The sequence below is a fragment of the Nipponia nippon genome, unplaced genomic scaffold (assembly GCF_047370975.1).
Source record: "Nipponia nippon isolate SJK-2023a ecotype South Korea unplaced genomic scaffold, ASM4737097v1 scaffold_2, whole genome shotgun sequence".
Lineage (NCBI taxonomy): Eukaryota > Metazoa > Chordata > Aves > Pelecaniformes > Threskiornithidae > Nipponia > Nipponia nippon.
Genome location: NW_028262336.1, coordinates 64,859,851 through 64,881,584, shown reverse-complemented (window position 1 = coordinate 64,881,584; position 21,734 = coordinate 64,859,851). Strand labels below are relative to the sequence as shown.

The 21,734-nt window shown below is 47.0% G+C and overlaps 1 protein-coding gene across 4 annotated transcripts; it reads left to right on the top strand.

Annotated features, from left to right (window-relative positions):
- Positions 1-7,435: 7,435 nt before the first annotated feature.
- On the top strand, positions 7,436-19,471 carry CHAMP1 (chromosome alignment maintaining phosphoprotein 1). Of its 4 annotated transcripts, none has more exons than XM_087759005.1 (3): positions 7,436-7,585; positions 8,528-8,770; positions 15,757-19,471. In XM_087759005.1, the coding sequence occupies exon 3, from the start codon at positions 15,818-15,820 to the stop codon at positions 18,683-18,685; it is 2,868 nt and encodes a 955-aa protein (XP_087615131.1). In that variant the 5' UTR covers positions 7,436-7,585; positions 8,528-8,770; positions 15,757-15,817; the 3' UTR covers positions 18,686-19,471. The 4 variants fall into 4 exon arrangements, with proteins under 4 accessions (XP_087615131.1, XP_087615134.1, XP_087615132.1 ...); XM_087759006.1 differs by lacking the exon at positions 7,436-7,585 and adding an exon at positions 7,614-7,817; XM_087759007.1 differs by lacking the exon at positions 7,436-7,585 and adding an exon at positions 8,013-8,029.
- Positions 19,472-21,734: the final 2,263 nt, after the last annotated feature.

The following is a 21,734-nucleotide window of genomic DNA, read 5'->3' as shown; positions in this document are numbered from 1 at the left end:
TTAAAATGGGAGACACAAATAGCTAATGCTGGAACTGAGCACACCCCGTTAGTTCAGCTGTACGGACGCTATTAAGCCCGCTTTCCTTTCTCTTTCTTTTATTGCCTTGTCCTGCGCTGAGCTCTCTCCCCAGACACAGCTGATGAACCTGCATTAGGGGAGGCTGCAGTACGTGACTCCCTGGCCCGCGTGAACCCTACACAAAAGGCCCGAGACCCATTGAAGCCCCGAGCCATGTCTCTCCCAAGAGGCAGAGGCTCCTGAGAGGCCCCAGACAGCTCTGCGCTGCCCCTTCCCTTCCTTCCGCATGGCCCCGCTTGCTGCCGCACGCTGGAGGCCAGCAAAGACCTCAGGTTCCCCTTTCCTTCCTCTCTAATAGGACAAATGCCACAGACGGCAGATGATAGACAGAGTTTCAGATGATTTTCCATCCTCACCATACGAAGGATGAGCCACGCCGGTTGTGTGCTGGGCTGGTGTGAATTTGTTTTTGATACGCAAGCACCAGAAGGTGGCGATTACCGGCGCTTCAGCAGGTACGGGCAGAACATGGCAATACGAGATCCGATGGAAAGTGCATCTGACCTCCTCTCTGACAAGAGACACCAGATGGCTACGGCTGAGCCGGACAAGCACACAGGTTGTCCTCCCAGGTTACAGCAATTTCTGTTTCAGAGACTTACCGAAACAAGGCAGTATATTTGCGTTTAATAGTCCTTGACACATTTTTTTTGCACGAGTTAACACAATCGCTTTTTGTATCCAAAGAAACCTCAGCAATTGAAATATCCTGTGGCAAGGGGTCCCGTGGGTTTCTTAGGTACTGTGTGGGAAGAGCCACCCTCTTCTGTTTCGTCCAACTTGCCTCCTGCTAGTTTCGTTTGATGCCCCCTTGTTCTTTCAGTAGAAGTAATTATCGTGTCCTCTCATAGCAGTTGCTCCATGTCACAGCCCCTTTTCCTCAAATGTCCTCACATCCAACTTGCTTGTTGACAGCGAACAGTCAGCTGACATCTGCAGAGAATTAGCTACTAAAATCCCAAGTTATTTTTTCCTAAATAAGATCAATACCTCAAAGCTGGTTATAATACAATGTTAAGGTTAGGACTGTATGTTTTATTCCTACCTACATTTGGGCTGCTTCTGTGATTTTATCATTCGGTACCGTGATTGCCTACTGCAGCTCTTCAACGTGACTTTCATTCCTATTGCCCTGAATAATACAATGTCATTGGCAGACTTTGTCACCTCACCACCCCGGCCCCTGTTCCAAACCAGTTAGGAGTACATTGCTAGCACAGACCTCCCTCCATTTCAGAAAACTGGCCATTTACTCCTCTCGAAACCAGTTTTTGTACCCTTGGGAGACCTTCCCTGTTGTCTCATACTGACTTAGCTTCTTCACAAGCCTTTGGTGAGACACCTTATTGAATATTAGTTGTAAATCTAAGTGGACTAACTCAATCCATCTTGCTCACTTTTTGTATCTTTAAAAGATGCCTACTGATCTTCCCCTTGCAAAAGATACGTTGACTCCTTCCTGATATCCCACATATGCCTATATTTTTATTCTGTTATAGTTTTGGGTTTTTTTTCATCTGCCTGGTAGATGACCACATCAGATCTACTGGTCTGAAATTTCTAGATCCCAGAGAAATTCTTTTTAAGAACTGGTGTCAGATTATCGACCTGGCATTTTTCCTGATTCCAGACTCAGCTTAAAGTCAAAGATCATAACATCCCATTTAAATTTCAGCCATTTCAGTCTTTTTTAGAAGCTCTTGAGTGACTATTATCTGGTTCTGGCAATATGTTTCTCTCTCTTGTTTTTCCTAATTTTTCCATATATGTTGCCCATATGGAAGCTTATGTGCAGGTATCAGTGTCATCAGAACACTACAATTGCATTTACAAAAGCCACAACAAAATCAGTTCAACATAGCTCAAAACAAGTTATGCTAAGAACTAGAAAACACTCTTGAAATTTCTGTCAAAGACAGGATTTTTGACTCTGTGCCACATGTTAGTGGAGGGTAGGGCAGTGGTTTGGGTTAAGTTTCACGATATACTTACTCCATTAATTTACTTTCCTGTAACCATTCACTATTTGCCACTGGTGTGCTTTTCTTATGACAAGTTTCTGCAAAAAGAGAATGTAAGAATAATGGAGGAAAGGAATCATCAGAAAAATATTAAAGAAAAAGAAAAGGAGTTGTGACAGTAACAACTACAGTTCTGTGGAGTTTCTTTTGAAATGTTAATATTTTTGTAGTACGTGAGAGTGTTGAACGAATCAATGACAAGCACCTACATCCTGCCCTAGGTGTTGTTAACGTTCAGAAGGACTTCAACAGTATTAGCAGAAATACTACGAATTTACAGAACCTGTGTAAAAACCACCTGGAACCTTTAGAAATGCTAGACATACCGTAATCTCCAGTCGGGAGTTAACTGGCCTGATGTTCCTCCTATAGCTCAAGAAGTATACGCATTTCTGTCGTGCTGTTTAGTGCCACTGCCGATTTTTTTTCTGAAAAGAACCTCCAGTCAGTTCCTCAAATTACAGCTTAAGCCTGGAGATCTGAGCTTTGCTGATGAAATCTGCATCCAAGATACACTGGACAAAAATATTTAGCAAAAGACCAACTATTTATTCAGAAGCGCTAAACAAAGGTATAATAGTCAGGAGATAAAAAAAAAGGCACTAAAAATAGACATGGCCTTACCTAATCTCACCGTTTCAGAACCACTGAGAACCGGACATAAGTTTAATTTTCTGGACATCTCTTACCTTACCTGGTATAGTAATGTGGTATAGGGGTGAATAGGCTGGGGAAGTACTATTTTTAAGGATATGTAAGTCTAATAATAACAGCATCAATGACAAATTGAATCTATAATAGCAGCGAACTTAAATTCCTGCTGGGAGTCGTGGGAGAGATATAAGACTATCTAACAGGAGTTTTATTTGTGGCTGCCTGAACTAAATATTTATATTAAAATGTCAGCCAAAATAAATAATGTGGAGGTCTTGGAACAGGCAGAAGTAAACATAGCTACACAAATAATATAAAGGAGAAAGTTGTCTTGGCCAAGCTTCGAGAGGGCCCAACATTGAGCTTAGTCCAGCTCTGCTTTAGTAATCCCATGACGAACGAAAGTTTGACACAGAAGGACCTTTCCTAGCATCGCACTGACTGTAGCAGAAAACAGAAAGACTGAACAAGCCCCATGAACCGACCCAGCGTAGCCCAGCACGGTCCAGTGCTGGTGATAAATAACATTTACCCGATGGCCTGAAAAGCGTATGGTATTAACAAAGGATCCATGACTGCTTTCCTGGATTAAACACAATCTTTTCAAGTGTTGCTGAAAATGGCTAACAGGGATTGAAGGGAAACAACCATTTATAATTTAGGAAGAGGTTTATAATTTAATATATTAGTTTAATATAATGCAGGAAGAGATCTCTTGGAAGATGTTGGACGACAGAAAGACCATAAAGACGTGCTGGTATTTTAAAAGAAAGTCATGTAACATAAAGTAAGTTAATACAGAAAAAAAGCCTTTTTCTGCTGTAAACTGTAAATTAATTTAACCTGATGTTACACCTTTAGCCTACGGAAGGGAAAGGACTCAGCTGCAAATCAACACACCCCTATTTCAACGCCTTTATAAAGGTGTCTATCTGGAGCAAGGTATGTAAGCTCTCCTTAGAGTCAACAGAGATCTCGGTTTGATGCATTCATCTAACCAGCACCACGTAGAGACACCTGAATCGCTCTGGGGTTTCTGCCTGGCCTCCGGTGACCATTCCAGAAGGAGCAGGTCCTCTGCGTCACACTCACTAGCCCTGCGCAGATGTCTCAGATACCCTGGGGCACTTCAAAGAGCCCTCACTGTTTATATTTAGGCAACTGGACCGAGCCCATCACCAGCACGGTCAGTAAAGCCTAGGAGCTACGTAGATCACCCTGGAATAGGTACCTGAGTTCAGTCAGTTGAATAGCTCCCTGGAGCTGCACTGACAATCACAGCAGCTGAGACATAGAGTAGAATAGAATAGAATGGAATAGAATAGAATGGAACAGAACAGAACAGAACAGAATTAGAATAGAATAGAATAGAATAGAATAGAATAGAATAGAATAGAATAGAATAGAATAGAATAGAATAGAACAGAACAGAATAGAATAGTTCAGTTGGAGGCAACCTACAACAATCCTTCTCACTGTGTGGCCTGGTGGACATTAGCTCTGGCGCAGCAAGGGGACGGCTGATAGGGGTGGTCTCTGGGTGCAGGGTTGTTTTCTGCCATGGCCTGAGAGAAGACTAACAGCACTGGGTTTGTCCTTGGGAGCCGAGTGGCAGAGGAGGCGTCAGGAACACCCAGGGGCTGTGCTCACTGCGTGGCCACCAAGGGCAGGGACAGCCCCCTGGGCCTCCCGGGCACAGGGACTGCCTCGGGGCCAGCACCCCAAAGGCCTTCCTCTGAAGGGTGCCAGGCAGAGGAGCGGCGGGCGGGGTTGTGCATGGGGGGCCCTGTCACCCCCATGTCACAGGGCCACCACCCGACAACGCAGAAGTCACCATGCCCCGGGGCAGGATAAAAGGGGGCATCCTCCCACATCCTGCTGCCAGCCTGCCTGGCTTGGCCATCGGGACAGGGCTGGCTCGGGGGCAGCCCAAAGGTATCTGAGAGGAACTCCTTGATGAGCCAGTGGAATTATTTGGAAGGGGCTGAGGGAGGAAGACTGGAGGCTGGATGAGGCTGATGGCAGTTCTCCACTGCAAGGCCAGCTCCCGGCAGCGCCACGTTCCGAGCTCATCTGATGGAGGGAAATCCTTTTCAGCTGGAGAGCAGTGGCAAGACCAAGGGAATGCCTTCTTCAGGAGGGAGCACTGCAGAGCTCACCATCCTCATCCCCTGCAGAACCAGGGGCAGCAGCTGTAAGAAATGGGATGCACAGATGTTGCAAGGGGCCCAGTGCTTTGGAGCACCCACCGGTGTCCTGCCAGGCACGGGAAGGATTCTTGCCCCCAAGGCTGATCAGGCCGGGGGCCTTTTGCCACTCTTGCAAGCCCCTGAGATGGCTCCAGGTTGAGGGAGAAAAGGGCTTGGGCATCTCCTGGGAGGCGTGACCAGGCTGTGGGACGAGGAGGCAGGTCTTGCTCACATGCTCAGGGAACAGCCGATCGCCAGCGCTGGGGTCAGGAAGGAATTTTCCCCCGGGGCAGATTGGCACTGCTCCCCGGGGGTTTTTTGCCTTCCTCTGCAGCACTGAGCATGACCACTTGTCAGGGCAGGGCTCCTCTGCTCCATTTTGGCTAGGTTACTGTCTGCTGCTCATGCACCACGAAGCCGGCCCTTGTGCCCTGCATCCCAGGGGAGAAAGCTTTCTAGACTCCCAGGGCAGGCCCCCAGGGTGGCCCCCGGGGGTTGCTTCTTGTCCTCTGTAGCACTGAGCACAGCCCCTTGTCAGGGCTTCCCTGGGCCACTTTGGTGAGGTTCTTGCCTGCTGCTCTTGCACCTCCAAGGCGCTACTTGTGCTCTGGCTCTCTCGGGCTCTCTTTCCCATCACAACTTTGTAGCGGGAGCGAGCTCTGCTCTTCCCTTGGCTCCGTTTCCCCAGGGGTTCTTGTTTGTGCAAAACAGCCTGTGCTTGGAAGGGCTCCGGGCTCGCTGCACCATCAGGGGCTGCCACTTTTCAGCTCTCCCTGCAGGCAATACAAGCGCGGGGCAGGCACGAGAGCACTTTTCATGCATCACTGGCTAAGCAGCACAGCGGAGCAAGTTTTGGAAGGCAAAAGGGATGCTTGTCATTGATATGCGTCATTCATACTTTTGAGAATACCCCACGGTACCACACACCACTTCTTTTGTGTATGGCTGGTGCTGATCTTCATTCTTCGCATGCAAGAAGATTTGCAACCATTTAGTTGAGGAGCACATCCTGCTTCAGACTGAGGGCTTGACCTTTGAGCCTCGCCGCTGTCAGACATGGATTTGTGCCATCCTGTGGAAACCCAGCTAAACTGGATGGACACAGACAACTTTCAAATACTGCACTTCACACACGCTTTCTGCAAATTTGTTCAGATGGTCAAATTATCGTAAGATGATCCACAGCTCTCACCCCCATGAGAAGGTACATGCCTCCTTTCCACAAAGTGGCAGAGCCAATGCCTACTCTGGGACATGGTTACCCGTTCAACCCCTTCTGCTAGTGCAGGGCTGGGAGGAAATGTCATCAGAGATTTCCTCAGCGTGTGCTGCTAGGGAAAGGAGGAGGTAGGAAGAAGAATAGAATAGAATAGAATAGAATAGAATAGAATAGAATAGAATAGAATAGAATAGAAATAGAAATAGAAATAGAAGAGAAATAGAATATTTTCATAGAAATAGAAATAGAAGAGAAGAGAAATAGAATATTTTCAGTTGGAAGGGACCTACGACGATCATCTGGTCCAACTGCCTGACCAGTTGAGGGCTGACCAAAAGTTAAAGCATGTTGTTAAGGGCATTGTCCAAATGCCTCTTAACCACTGACAGGCTTGGGGCACTGACCACCTCTCTAAGAAGCCTGTTCCAGTGTTTGACCACCCTCTCGGTAAAGAAAGGCTTCTTAATGTCCAGTCTGAACCTCCCCGGGCACAGCTTTGAGCCATTCCCATGTGTCCTATCCCTGGGTACCAGGGAGAAGAGCTCAGCACCTCCCTCTCCACGTCCCCTCCTCAGGACGCTGCAGGGAGCCCTGAGGTCGCCCCTCCGCCTCCTCCTCTCCAAAGGAGACAGAAAGCCCAGGCCAGCCCCCAGGTCGCCTATCTTAATCTCCCGCCGGCCCTCCCCCGGCAGGCCGTTCGGGCGCACGCCTGCGGCAGCCACACCGGGGGAAGCGTCTTTCTCGTCCCCCGCCTCACCGCGCCGTTTCCCGCCCCCCGCCCCGCGTTCAGTGCGATGAAGACGCAGAGCTTTGCTGCAGCAGCACCGCCAAGCCGCCGCCGGGCCGCGGCCCGCCCTCCCGGCGCCGCGGGGCCTAACAGCGCGGGGCAGCAGGAACCGGCTGGGCCGCGGGGCGGCGGCGGAGCGCCCTTCCTCCCTCCCACGCCGGCGCGAGCCCCTCCGGTGTCGCAGCGCCCCCTGGCGGCCCGACGGACCGGGTCTGGGGCGGGGGGAAGCGGGCGCCGCTCCCCGCCGCGCCGCCGCCACGGCAGCGCACGTGACTGGGCCCGCGCGCGGCCCTCCGACGCGCCCCCCCCCCCCCCGCCTCGGCACGGCCAGGGGAGGGCGGGGCGGGGGCGGGGCTGCGCCCAGCGCCGGCGCTTCCGGTTGGGCGGCGGGCGGGCCCGGGGGAGCGATAAAGTGGCCGCCATTCGGCCGCGCGCCTCCTCCCGGAGCCCCCCCCTCCCCCCTCCCCCTTTCCCCCTTCCCCCTCCCCGCCCCCTCCTCCCCGCCCCTCGCGCGGCCCGAGCCCGCGAGCGCCGCCGGCCCGGCCCTGCTGCCGTCACCGCCGTTGGCGGGGGTGCGCCCAGCCCCTCCCCCCGCCCGGCGCCCCGCCGCCGCCGCCCGGGAGGTGCCTCAAGGGTGAGTGCGGCGGGGGGTCCCCCTCACCGCCCCCCCCGCACGCACGGAGCGGCCGGCCGGGGCCCGGCCCGCTCCCCTCCCCCTGGGCACCGGGCCTGGGCCTTCCCCTCGTCCGGCCCCCGCCGCCGCGCCGCGCCGGGGAAGCGGGCGGCCGGGGGCGGGGCGGGGCGGGGGGGCGTCGCGCAGGCGGGCGGCGGTCGGTGCCGGCGCCGGGGAACAAAACCGGCGGGGCGTAAGTGGCGGCGCGGCGCCTGGGGAGGGCGGGAGGGGAGGCGGCGGGGGGGCACCGCCGGCGGGGCGGGAATGAATGGGCGGGCGGCGGGGACCCCGGCCCCGGGCGGGGAGCGGGCCGGGGGCGAAGCCGGCTGCCCTGGGAAAGGCCGGTCCGCAGGCACCCCCTCCCCGAAGGAAAGTGAAAGCGGCGGGCGGCAGAGCCCGGAGCAGGTGGTTCTGCTCTCCCGGCAGCCAAACGCTGCCTCGGGAAGGCGAGTTTCGCAGGGGGCGGGTGCCCGGGGGCTGCCCCCTTCACGCGTGGCGGGAGGGACCGCGAGGGCGGCGAGCCCAGGCTCCGAGCGTGTCGCTGGGTCGCATCCCGCCGTCGGTCGGGGCGGGGGCAGCGGGTGGGCTGTTGGCGGCGTCTCGGCGCCGACGGCGGAACCGGAGGAGGCTCGTTGGTGTCAGCTGCACCCGCTTTTTGCAGCCCGGAGGCGGGCGGGGGGAGCAGCAGCCTGCAGTAGCTGGTGCAGGTGTCGGGAGGAGCCGATGCTTGGCTGCGCGGGGTGGGGGGGGCTGCGTTAGTTGGTAACAATTCAGCACTCTTGGAAGTAAGAGAGGTAACTGGGAGCTTGGCTTCTACCGGGTGGTTTATAAGTTAGGAATATAGAGGCTTTGGATTTCATTTTTCTCTTCTGCAAGCTCCCCTTAAACCGCGTTTGCTTTCAGGGTAACGTACGTGGAATTCTTTGCCTGTCGTCACCAAGATTCGCAACCTCGGTTCACGGTTCCTGACTAGATTGTGTGCTCCGGTGGGTCCAGTGGCGCGTCATTAGCTGAGGGTCAGCGCTGCAGAAATAAGGTTTCTGGGGCCGCTTTTGGAAGCTATCCATGTGGAATTGTGAATTTGGAGTTAAGAAGCCCTATTAGAAGTACATGGAATTAATTTTTCCTACCCCGACTCTGTCACAGGTATGTTTAGACTGGTTTTAGATCTTGCATTAAGAGCTAATGTTGGTGTGTAGACTTGCCGTTCCCTTAGCAAAGGTGCAAATCTTGCAAAACAGCTTCAGTTCTGTCCCCTTCGTGTCACCTGCATGTGCATCAGGTATTGTCACTTTGCCACTTTCCCCTGACTCGAAACTTTCCTGGAAGCATGGGACCGCATAATCCAGCCGTTTCCTGCCTGAACCTGATGTCCCATGTGCTCTCGCAGCGTATCTCACCGTTTCAGTGGCCGGTCAGGTCGGGGTGTTTGTGCCTTTTTTCGGTGTGTAACTTTAAAGATGCGGGTCAGCCATTGTGGCTGATGGAACTTAGCCGGTGTAGATGGGCTGGTAGCTGCGAGTTTGGTTGTGAGGACGCGGTCAGGTTCCCGTGTGCGCTGCCGGATTAGCGGAGCATAGCGCTGCCTGTCTGATTGACGCTGCGTTGGAACTGACGCCCTGGCTGGCCGTTTGCGTTGTGAAGTGCCTCCTCTGCCATGCTGTGGGGACGTTTGTCTGCAGCTTCCTCCGGGAGCTAAGCTTCTGTTTCTTTTGACAGTCACAACACAGGGATGTAGCTTCAAGAGAAGCGTCGTGTTGCCACCAGACTGCCATTTACTTTTTGGCACTGCAAGAACACGTCATTTTTCCTTTTGCTTAAACACAGCAGTAGTCTGGATCTTCTCCTGCTAGTAGAGGCAATGATGCAGCTGTATCCAGCTTGCTTGTGCTGGGAACAAACTTTACCATTGGCCCTCTTCACTGGTAGAGGAAATGGCCAAACTGTTTGCCTGCAAGAAACTTCCAAGGCTGGTGAAAATGAACAGCCATCCTTCCTGAACAGTGACTGTGCTTATCAGAGGAGATTTGTGAAGTGTGGGGCTCTGTAGGGGCTGGAGGATTATCACAGGATGGTGAGCAGTCATACAAGTACGGGCTGACTTTGTCCTTTGCTTGATGAACATAATGATAGATAGAACGGTGGTGTGAAGTTGAGTAGGAGGTCATTGGACACCTCTGCTTCCCGCTGGTGTGTTGCCTGGCATTTCAAGGTTGCATGGATGACAGCACCATTTTTAAGTCTTAGCTCACATTATATGTGGGGAATCCAATGTGGATGTCGGGGATCACAGAAAATAGAGGACTTTCTTCTTGAGGGCTTTCCCAGCCGTGCTGGCATCATTGATATGTGTTGCATATCCTCGTTATCTGCTTGTGTCTCAGCAGGATCGATTCTTTATTGAGAGGAAAAGAGGTATAGAGCCTTCTGCCAGTGAGAACCGGGACAGTCTGAGTTTGAAGAATGATATGACAGACTACTTGTTGCTGTGTTCTGAAATTCTGCATGTCATATTAAAAGCAACCTGTAATTTTCTGTGCTCACAGGCAGTGTAGATCCTTAGCTTTGAGCCCTTCGTTGCTTCCCTCTGGCACTGCCTCATGACAGTCACAGCTTATCCTCTGTGGAGATAAAATGCAGGGATATATTAAATGTTGCAACACTTAACGTAGAAGGTGTTTATTAAAACTAACCTGAAATGATTAGTAGATACGTAGCTATGAAATTGGAATGGAGTTGAGAAGTGGAGACATCTCGTTAGCTGCCAGAGTCAGTGCTGTGCCATCCCCGGGTGGATTCTTTCTCATATACAGTATCTCCTGCACATTTCTCTTCTACTCCTGGGAGGTTTTTGAGAGGCTGTAGGAAGTATGGCTTAATCTTTAGTGGGATCCTCATGGATGATGGGATGCCGAATCCAGGAACTGGCTCTGAAGTGGCCGGGAAGATACCAGGATGTCTGTCTGGTCTGTGCAGTAGCTTAGGCTACTCCTATTGCTCAGTCTAACATGAGATCAGCAGAGATTGCTGATGCTGTTTGACTGCACTTTGTGGTTGCCCTGCAATATACGAAGCCAACTTCAGAATTTGCAGTTATCTCATTGCCTCTGACTTCTTGGGTACTTTTTCTTTCTACCAAATCATGACTTTGGCCTCTTGGATGCTGAGAACCAAGCAAGAAAAGTAGGGATGGTTGTTCTTTTCTCAGGTAGATATGGGTCCTCGTTACCGATCCTTTTCCCCTGCTGTTTTTCTCTTCGTCCTGTGGTGAAGGAGATTATGGCCAGAACTGCAGTGGAGGGGACAGGAACTGGTGTAAGGATCTTCAGCATCTCCGTGGAGAGAGGAGAGAGCCGGTGGTAGGAGCCTCTGTGTGTCGGTTCTAGACATGTGTGAAAGAAGGGGGATGGGGAGAGGTGGCTGATGGAGCAGCGGTAGAGACTGGTGGTCCCACTCCTGAGATCTCTGGGTCTCTTCAAGCAGCTTTTAACCTGAGTGATGGACATTGATCTGTGTCACTTCAGGTCAGCAAAAACCTCTAGTCAAGCTAAGAGCTGAGTCGGTGCTGATGCTGTTACTGTGCTTGATATCTGCGGATGTAGTGAGCTTGTAGACAGAAGCACTTACGTGTTCAGGTGGATTTCAGTGGAAATCTTCATGCTTCAGGAAGACTCTGAACACGTCTTGGCTGCCTTAAGCTGAAGTTTAGTATTGCAAACTCCAGAATCTTAGTTGAATCGTAGTATTTCGTCTTGAAATGGAGACAGGGTGTGGACACAGGACAAGCGTAAGTGCTGAGCTTCAGGCTTCTGCTTCAGTTGTAATGTGTTCTCAGGACAGATAATTAGTTCTGTTTGGCTGTGTCTGTATTTGCTTCCTCAGTGTTGCAGCCATGAAAAGTGAGAAAAGTAGGAGGGGATGCAGAAATAGTGATTAAGGAATGTGGTGCGCTTTGTAGTCTTAAAGTGGCATGCAGCACAGCCTCAGCTATAGCCACTCTGGCGTGGCATGCCCTGTAGCTGTGAGTTTTAGTAGGGGCAATGCTGAAGTGTCCTTTTTACAAAACAGGTAGGGCCTGACAGAGTGTTCAACAAAACAAAGTGGCCTGGGGCCTGCACAGCAGTTATCTGTACTTGGATGGGTGGCAGCTTGTTTGTGTCTCCTAGGAGTCTTCAGCAGGCTTGAGAGATATTCTAGTGGCCATCTCCCTTCTGCTGTGTTTCATGGGGGACCTGTCTCTTGACAACTTGAAATTCATCCTGAAATTCATAGCTTCCCTCGAAGGGCTTCAGACAACTGAAACTGTGTTTGGTTTTAGTATTCGGTCAAGTTCTCTGCAGTGCACGTGGGGCACCCTGCCAGTTCGATAGCACCAGTTATTTTCCTTACCCTTTTTATGGGTTTGAGTTGGAGCAGTGCGGAGCTAGGTCCCTTTGATGTCTGTAATAAAGCATTTACGCAGAGGGAGCGTGGTCCATCTTTTTTAGTGTTGCCAAAAAGATGCCACTGAGCACAGTTAACATCACCGTTCATGTAGGTCCAAAGCTGTGGGGACCTGGTTATTGAGCATATGGTTTCTAGCCTGGCTGGCTCTGCTGGCATGGGGCTGTTAAGAAAACAGTGGCATGCTGTTCCTCAAACTTTGACCCAACTAGGCAAGGCAGGATCCGGCGCAAAACAAGTTCTGATGCAGGAGCTGACAGCAGAGAGAAACGTGAAGCAGACAGTTCTCTGTGTGACAAACCTGAGTACAGAGGAGGGCAGTAATCAGAGCTATGTAGAGACAGTGGCATTTGAGCTCACAGTGAGAAGGGATCAGGAGGGATTGACAGGAGAATCTTACAGACTAGCTACTCAGATGTGTGCTAAGTGAACCAGCGACATTTCGGACTTCACTCCTTCAGAAGTGTTTCAAGAAATTGAAATCGACAGCATGAGTTAATAGTGGCTCAGCCCTGTTCAAGTTTGTTACTGGTCTCACAGTCACTGTTATAAAACTAGATTTACTATTCCGTGGCATCACAGCCTAAGGTGCTGCCATACCAAAGAGTTGTCTTGATCAGTAGCATGCCTCAATTAAGTAGAGAATTCAGCAGAAGTTTCTTCGGTGACTGCCAGCTACAGTGTACTGAAGTTATAAAATTAAAAATCGTGAGTGATGGCAGTGTGAGAGAAAGTACCACCAACTCTTTCATGTTATTTCTTAATGCCAAAGGCTTGAATGTCAACCTTTAAATGTCTGGAGGTGAAAATGAGGAAGTTCCTGTAACTTCTCCAGTTCCAGAATAACCTCCTGGTCAAAAAAGCTTAGCAGCAACTCGGACAATTTGTGGAAGGGAGCCAGGGACCTTTTCTCACTGTTGCATTTGGAAAGAAAGTGGAAATTTCCATTGTAAAGTAAGATAGGACTGAATAAAAGGAGAGGATGGGAGGTGGGGTGAAGTGTAGTTCAGAGGAGTGAATAACAGAAAACTCCAGAAAGAGCAATAGTTAGGCGATGGGTAAGGAGGAGGGAAATTATGAGGAGGGTAGAAGAGATTGTCTGGTAAACTTTCTTGTAAGGTATGATAAATTCAGTTTGGAAAGGCCTTTTTTGATTTTTCTAGAGAAAAGAAAATGGACAATTCAGGATTGCCACCTATTTTGGAAGTGACAAATTCCCTTTCAGTTCTGGAAATGGGATTAGTGCAGTATGTCCTTATTGTCCTAATTAAGTTCTGCTGTGATTTGGTTAAAAAAAATTATTTTCCTTTAGCTTGTATGATAAAGTCAGAATTTTTGGTTTTCAAATTGAAATCTTCCTTCCCTCCTATCACCCCAAATCCCCCAACCAAAAAATAAACCCTAATTAATTCCTGAAGACACTTAGGTCTTTTGGAGTGTTAAGACATGGCTTGCTTTGGGGTTTTTCAGTTAACAAGTTGCTTGTTACTGCAGAGGTATGGACCACTGAGCACTACTATTATCTTTGTGTTTTGTTTTGATCTTTTACAGGAATATAAAGTTTGTTATAAGATGTTGGGAAGTGTTTTGTGGTCAACACCGAATGTGGCGTGGTCTGTGTTTTGGGATGTCTTTTGTGTGGCTGCTAATAGTGCTGGAAAACTGCAGTTTATACCCAAAAGGACTTTCCACTTCAGTATTTGTAGAGCAGTGCAATTGCTTCTCCTGTGTAGCTAGCCTGTGGTTGGATGCTGTTCGTTTGTCTCATGGATGTAAAGCAGGATTCCTCTTCAAGCTCTGTCCGTGGTCGTGCCATGCTTCCCAATTGGAAATCTACCTATTCCTGTGACTTGATGTGAAGTGCATACGCATAGATGTGTGCAAAGTGTGTGCAAAGAAGTTGTTCCATGAGCAACTGTTCATGAGCTAGTGAACCTTTATTTCTTGGGGATTTGTGCCCTCTGCTCTTCAGCCAATCCCTCTTTCCTGTTTTTTTTTTCCTGTATCCGTGTCATCCTTTAGCAGCACTGCTAATTTACTTTCATTCTGTCTCTGCCCCAAATCCAAAGCAGCTCACCACTGTAGTATTTTTAATTCCTTCTCTTTTTTCCTAATTACAAGCTGAATCAGACACTGCTTGTTCTGCAGGTTTTAAGACTATTTGCATACTGACCACTTATGTACTGATTACAGGCTAAACAGAGCCAGTAACTGTTAAGTGAAATATTCAGCCTTAGCCTCAGTGGAGGCATTTCTTTCATTCTCTACTCAGTTCCTGATTTTCATTAAACTTGTAGAAATTTAAAATGAGACTGGATTGCTTTGTCCTGTTTGATTGGCATTGACTGCAGGGCAGTGTGTTTGTGTAAGCCTCATTTCCATAAGAAACCAGGGTAAAAATGCGTTAGGAATAAATTAAGAAAACTTGCTTTGGATGCATATTTTTAGATTCCTTGTTAATCTAATATATATATTTAGACAGGAAAATTAATGTTAAAATGACACAAAAACTTTGTTTTGAAACAGTGTGTCTTACAAGACCCCCAAAATTAGGTTGATAGCTTAGCATGATAATCATGTAACATCTGTTTAATTTGAACCTACAAGAAAAAAGCCTGTGCATTTCACATAAATGTCCAAATATTCCTTTTCACCATAAAGATACCTCCTACATTTACGTGAAAATGACTTACAGAATATGGTTAGAATTGGTTTTCTGCTTACTGTAGTAGCTAATCCGGGCAAATTCTGTTGGAAATAGTGGAATCTAGCCAAATCATTAAAAATTGTTTGCATTTCAGATGCTGCATTTCTGTGCTGTGTCTTTTTTTTGTTTGTTTATTGGGTGTTTTTTGTTGGTGTTTTTTTGGTTTTTAGGGTCTTACAAAACCAGTAATTTTGAGAAATTTCCATCTTTCTCTTTGGGGTGAGGCAAACAATGTTTTGAATACAGAGGGCTGTCAACTACACCAACTGGAAAAAAGTCACTGCTGTTTTTTTTAAGTAGTATTTTTGTTGTTATTAGGGCAGCAGATGAAATAATGGAATGGGAAAAATTCTTTTCATAATGGATAAAGTCTTTATGAACAGCAGCTTTTGTTTTTCATGTAGTTGGTGAAAGGAAAACAGTGTTTAACAGACAAAAACAGAGCCTAGGCTTTAGGCTGCTGTTTTCTTCTTGAATTTTTTCTGTCTTTGTAAAAACCAGCTAATTTGTTTTAAAATTTTAGGATGAAGATGCAGTTTTGAAATGACTTTATCTCAGTGGCACTGTTTCAAAGTACTTTTTGTTTTCGGTTTACATGTGTAATGTAAATAAAAACACTTCAAATCTGGGAAGAAAAGACAACTGAGAAAGAAGTCACATTTATCAAATGAAACATAAACTTAGCTCTTCATCAGCTGGGTTCTTTTTTATCATTTGCTTGCAGATTTTTTTACATAGATAGGAAGACCTCTTGTTAAATATAAGCTTTGTTTTTCAAGTTCTACTGATGTAAAATGATTTGCAGAAACTGGAGAGACCTATATTTGGATTTCTTTATGAAGTAGTTAGTACCTGTGCAGAAGATATGCTTTCTAAAATGAAGGGGGGAAAAAAGCACATGTGGTTATTTAGGAATGACAAAGAGTTGAAATTAACATTGACAGCTAACTATACAGATTTTTTTTTTTTTCCTTTATTGCAGGAACTGAAGCTTGCTCTTTAAAAGGTGCAGTGCTGTGAAAACTGTTACTGACCGTAGAAAAATGGACATGTTGCAGATACTACGTAAAACCACAGAGCGCTTAGAGTGTGATCACTGCAGCTTCAGAGGAACGGACTATGAAAACATACAAATTCATATGGGTACCATACACCCGGAGTATTGTGATGAAATGGATGCTGCTGGTTTGGGTAAACTTATATTTTATCAAAAAAGTGCAAAACTGTTTCACTGCCACAAATGTTTCTTTACCAGCAAGATGTATTGCAATGTGTATTACCACATCACAGCACAACATGCAGCACCTGAGAAGTGGAATGAGGAGCGGAAAGAACAGGTAGAAGGAGATTCAGATTCCTCCAAAAAAGGTGTCACGTCAGAGCCACAGAAACCTACCCTTTCCCCTGAGTCGCGCAAACCTGCCCTTTCTCCTGAACTCCCCAAATCTGAACCTGTTGTTTCCCCCAAGCTTCAGAAATCATCAGTGTCCCCAGAGCCCCAGAAGTCGGCTCAGGCGACTTCCTCAGAGCTAGAGAAGTCAGCCCAGGCCACGTCCCCAGATCCAGAAAAGTCAGCCCAGGCCACATCTCCAGATCCAGAGAAGTTAGCCTCAGCTGTATCCCCAGACTCGGAGAAGCCGTCTCCTGCTGTGTCCCCTGACCCGCAGAAGCCATCTCCTGCTGTGTCCCCTGACCCGCAGAAGCCATCTCCTGCTGTGTCCCCTGACCCACAGAAGCCAGCCCCAGCCGTGTCTCCAGAGCCCCGTCGGCATTCCCCAGCCGTGTCTCCAGAGCCTCGTCGGCATTCCCCAGCAATGTCTCCAGAACCCCGTCGGCATTCCCCCGCTGTATCACCAGAGCCCCGTCGCCATTCTCCCGCTGTGTCTCCGGAGCCCCGCAGATACTCCCCAGCTGTGTCGCCAGAGCCAAAGAAACCTACTCCAGCAGTATCCCCTGAACCGCGAAGGTATGCCCCGACTGGGTCTCCTGAGCCCCGGCGTCATCCTTCTCAAATGCGTAGGCCTGCTTCTGCTTCTTCTCCTGAAACCCGGAGACCCGCTCCTGCAGTTTCGCCAGAGTCATGGAGACCGGGTCCGACTGTTTCCCCTGAGCCCTGGAGATCTACACCTCACGAGGTGCAGAAGTCTTCCGCGGTTTCTCCCTGGGCTCCAAAGCCCGCCATGTCGGTGTCCGTAGAATCCCGGAGGTCGGCCCCCGAGTCCCGAAGGCCTGGCCCCGTTGTGTCGCCAGAGCCTAGGAGGCTTGTTTCTGACTCGTGGAAATCTACGTCCTTTTCTGAATCCCAGAAGTCTACTCTTGTTTCTTCTGAGCCGTGGAAGCCCATCTCATCTGTTTACCCTGAAGGCTGGAAACCTGTTCTGTCCCCTGACACGTGGAAGCATTCTCCCCCTGTTTCTCCTGAGCTTCGAAAGTCTAGTCACACCGTTTCCTCTGACTCTTGGAAGTCTTCTTTCTTTCCTGAGGTCCGTAAGCCTGGTGCTTCGGTATCTCCTGAATCTTGGAAACTCTCTGAGTCTCGGAAATCTATGTTTTTTTCTGAAACTCAGAAATCCACCTCTGCTGCTTCCTCTGAGGTTCAGAAACGAGCTCATTTCCCTGAACCTCGGAAAAGAGCTCTGTTCCCAGAGTCTCGTAAATCTAATCCTACTGTTTCTACTGATGTCCAGAAACGTGGTGTCTTTTCTGAGTCCCAGAATCAGGTGTCTACTTCTGCTGTTTCTACTGAAGGCCAAAAACATGCCCTATGTTCTGAAGCCCAGAAATCAGCTCTTGTTTCTTCTGAAGTCCAGAAGCACGCTCTATTTTCTGAAGCCCAGAAACTTGCTCCTGTTTCCTCGGAAGTTCAAGAGCCTACTTCCTTTTCAGAGTCTCAGAAATCTGCTTCTCCTGAGATTCAGAAACACGGCCTCTTTACCGAGTCCCAGAAACCTACTCCTGTTTCTCCCGAGACCCCCAAACAAGCTCTTTTTACTGACTCCCAGAAATCTGCTGTTTCCCCTGATGTTCAGAAGCATGCTGTATTTTCTGAGATGCAGAAACCTGCTGCTGCTTTATCCTCTGATGTCCAGAGACATGCCGAAACTACTGTATCTTCTGAAATCCAGAAGAACATCCTGTTTTCCGAGCCTCACAAGTCTGCTCCAGGTTTTTCCTCCGAGCCCCAGACACCTAGTGAGTCTGGTGAGAGTGACTTTCTTTCTCACAGTTTAGATGATCAGAAACCACTGGATGATTTATTCTCACAGGACGAACAATCAATATTAGCCAAAGAATCACCAGAAGACGTGTTGTATTCATGCCCGAAAAAGAAGCCCAAGAAGGAGAACCAGGAGAACTCAGATTCTGAACTAAATAGCAGTGAGTGTGGAAAAACAGAGATGGATTCGATGGAGATAAAGGAGCAAGAATCCAACAGTGACCAAGAGCAGTATGATATGGAGTCATCTGATTATGGCAAAGAGAGCAAAATAGATGCAGCTACTCCCATGCAGCCACAGTGTGTGCTGCAGTTTACTGAAGAGAAAGAGGCTTTCATCTCTGAGGAAGAAATAGCAAAATACATGAAGCGTGGCAAGGGAAAGTATTATTGCAAAATTTGTTGCTGTCGTGCAATGAAAAAAGGTGCCGTCTTGCACCATTTAGTTAACAAGCATAATGTTCAAAGCCCATACAAATGTAAAATATGTGGCAAAGCTTTTCTCTTGGAGTCTCTTCTTAAAAACCATGTTGCTGCTCATGGTCAAAGTTTGTTGAAGTGTCCACGTTGTAATTTTGAATCAAATTTTCCCCGAGGCTTTAAGAAACATTTAACCCATTGCCAAAGCCGTCATAGTGATGATACACCTAAAAAACATTTGGACAGCCTTGAACCACTTGAAGAACAAATTTAATCTGTTTTTTCCCTTGTGCTAGAAAAGCTGAATTTACAGAAGTGTTCAAAAGTGTTGCTGTATGTTAACTGAGTAGTTTAGCTGATCTGACAAGTCAGAAGATGCATGGTTTACTGTACTATGTTTAACTTGTCTTATAGCTGTATTACTGAAATGATTTACTTACGAAAGTCATTTTAAATACGTGTTCATGTCTTTGTATTACCCATCAGTAGAGTCATATTTTATTTTTCAGATGTACTATGTTTTTGAAACCAAAATGGATACAAATTAGTTTTGTAAAGATTTGTAAAACATACGAGCAATTAAGGACTGGAGTGGCAAGCAATCCATATATTCCTGTGAAGACTGAACTTGTTTTTTCACGTTTGCTAAATGTCGTGTTTTTCAACATGTTTTTATCAAATTCTCAAAATGAAAATTCTCACCAAGTTGAATGTGAATGAGCCAGGCATGAGAAACTACCAATCCTTCTGGAATAATTCTGCCCTGAGGTTGTAATTGAGTGTATAGTCATTCATTGGAAATTTATTACACTCGATATTCTGACTTACTTGTCTCAGATTTAGAAGCATCAAGGTACTTATTTTGTGATTCTGTATTTTGGCCATGTTTTAAGCATGTACTAATATACATTAAATTGATGGATTAACATCAGACTATGTATAGCTCAACACTTTCTCTTGATGATTCAGATGTTTGTAATGTCAGAAAACCCCTAAATTTCTTGTATTTGGTGAAATGTTATGCTTTAATCTTTTAACAATAAAAAGAAACCCAACCTGGTATTGGCCATTTTTCTTTTTTTCCAAATCAAGAACAAAATCTTCTGGGTTGAACATATTGCCTTTTAAGTATCTTTGGCAATAGGAGATGCAAAATTATCCTGGAGCTCTGCTCTGAATACTTCAACTTTTCAGTCATCAGTCTATGAAAGCAAGGTTAGTCAAAATTTCCTGTCTGCTTCAGAAAAACGCATGAGATGTAAATGAGGGAAAACATGGAAAATAGGAATTTGTACACTGTTATTTAGGATGCTTGCTTTTGTGCTCTTTGCATATTAACTGTTCAAAAAACCATAAGGACTTTATAATTCAGAAGGAGTATAGCTTTTAAGTGGTGGTAGCACAAGCAAAGTTTCATTCTCCTCAAGCTAAATTATGCCTAGACTTAAGCTGTTGTAAATATTGGCTTAGAATATGAAGGTGATAGTGTTAAATAAATAATAATAAAAAATCTCCGGGTGTAAGCTCCTATGGAAGAGCTTCAGATGGATTTGATTGAAGCCTGCATCTGACATCTCTCTGTTTCAAGAGGATTTCTGGAAGGAAGGGAAAAAGCATTTAAAGCTCTACGCTTAGTTGGCTTCTCAGTGCTGCCTATTAAGAGCAAGCTTTCTTGCAGGGTCCTCTCACACAGGACCAAACCCACCCTATGCCCATAAGTCAAGTGCCCTTTGTTTCCTTTCATGGGGCCCAGACTAGAATTCTAGGATATTTTCTTCCTAGGACTGACTATAGGTGAATCTAAAAGAGAGCACTTGACTGTTAAGGCTCTGCTGGTGTAGTCTTACTTTGTATAAAAGCGGCTTTTCTCCTCTGATATCATTTCATCACTCTTGGCACAGTCATTTGGTTAAAAAGATGCCTCACGCTATTTGAATAAAAGGAAGAAATCAAGGAAGGATTTGTTTGAATTGGAAGTGGCGTCACCTTTACAGTTCGATGTCTCACGACTGACAGATATTTGTTTCTCACTGCTGTGTACCAGTTAACTTTGATTTATGGGAATCCGTCATCGAAGGCTTGATCCTGTTTCTCTACACGTTGTTTTTGCTGACTGACTACTTGATTCTTTAATCTTGATCTACAGCTGTCAAAGTTTACTTTATAACTCTTGGAGATGAACTTTGCAAGTCCTCTTGATGTTAGGGCATTGAATCTCTAAATCCAGATACGATGGGCACTTTCCAGTTTCTCTTAGTACAGAACTTTGTAAAAGCCTTGTGGAGGTTGAAGGACGTTTCTGGTGTGTATGTTTTTTTTTGTCCAGACTAACTATTCTTTCACCATTCCCTTACGCAATCCTACTGTGAGATCCTTAAGATGTGTAGGAGGCTCTGCTGGAATCTGAACTGATTTAACTCATTTCTCTAAGGAGGCGTAGGACACCAACCGGCAGATCAGACTGGGGATTGTTTCCCTTTCAGATGACCTATTATAGATGCTGAGGAGAAGGACGAATACTCTGGAGTACAAACAGCGATCATTCTTTTTTGGCATAAGAAAGAAATGCAAGTGAAGCACTTGAAGATTTACCAGTGAAAGAATTTGCTTGAAATAGGCCTAATGGTGTAATTTAGTCCTTAGATACTCTGTGAAATAACTTTAGTTGAAATTGTTACTAATTTTATTTCATCTGGTAGAGTACGAAGCAAATACAGGGGTCTGCAGTTTCCAGAAGTTGTACTGCCGATTAAGTCACCGGGGCATCTTATCAAAGCCCTCAGTGTTGCGCGCGACCGTCTTATTCATTCCTGGTTTTTAGCACAGGGACCCTTTGGGGTCAGTACTGTGTCGTTCTAACTTCAGGTTTCCTTTGGAGGTTGGTTGGTTGGAAAACAATGTGATCAGGTCAGGAGACAGGAACTGGGGCAAACACAAAGAAAGTTTACTTACAGTACAGGTATTTCAGATAACTGCGGTTCCTTCCCTCTCTGAACCCTGCGGGCTGCTCCTACCTGAGAAAAATGTAATTACAGGCCTTAGATGCATAGACAGCTACTATTTTTTTTTCTTTTCCCAAAAGGCTATTTATAGCCTATGCTGAGAAACGTGGTAGACAAAAAATTTCCAAATACATTAATACATATTAATGAAAGTCAGCATAGTAAAATAATTTCCTGACTTTGCAGTATATCCTCGAGATATACTTGGGTATAACACTCAGAATAATAAACTTCAAGATTTTCTGAATTTTTAAAGAATGTTACTTTAATAGATTATACATATAATTGAGAAAATGCTTCTATATGAACTCTGAGGCAAGA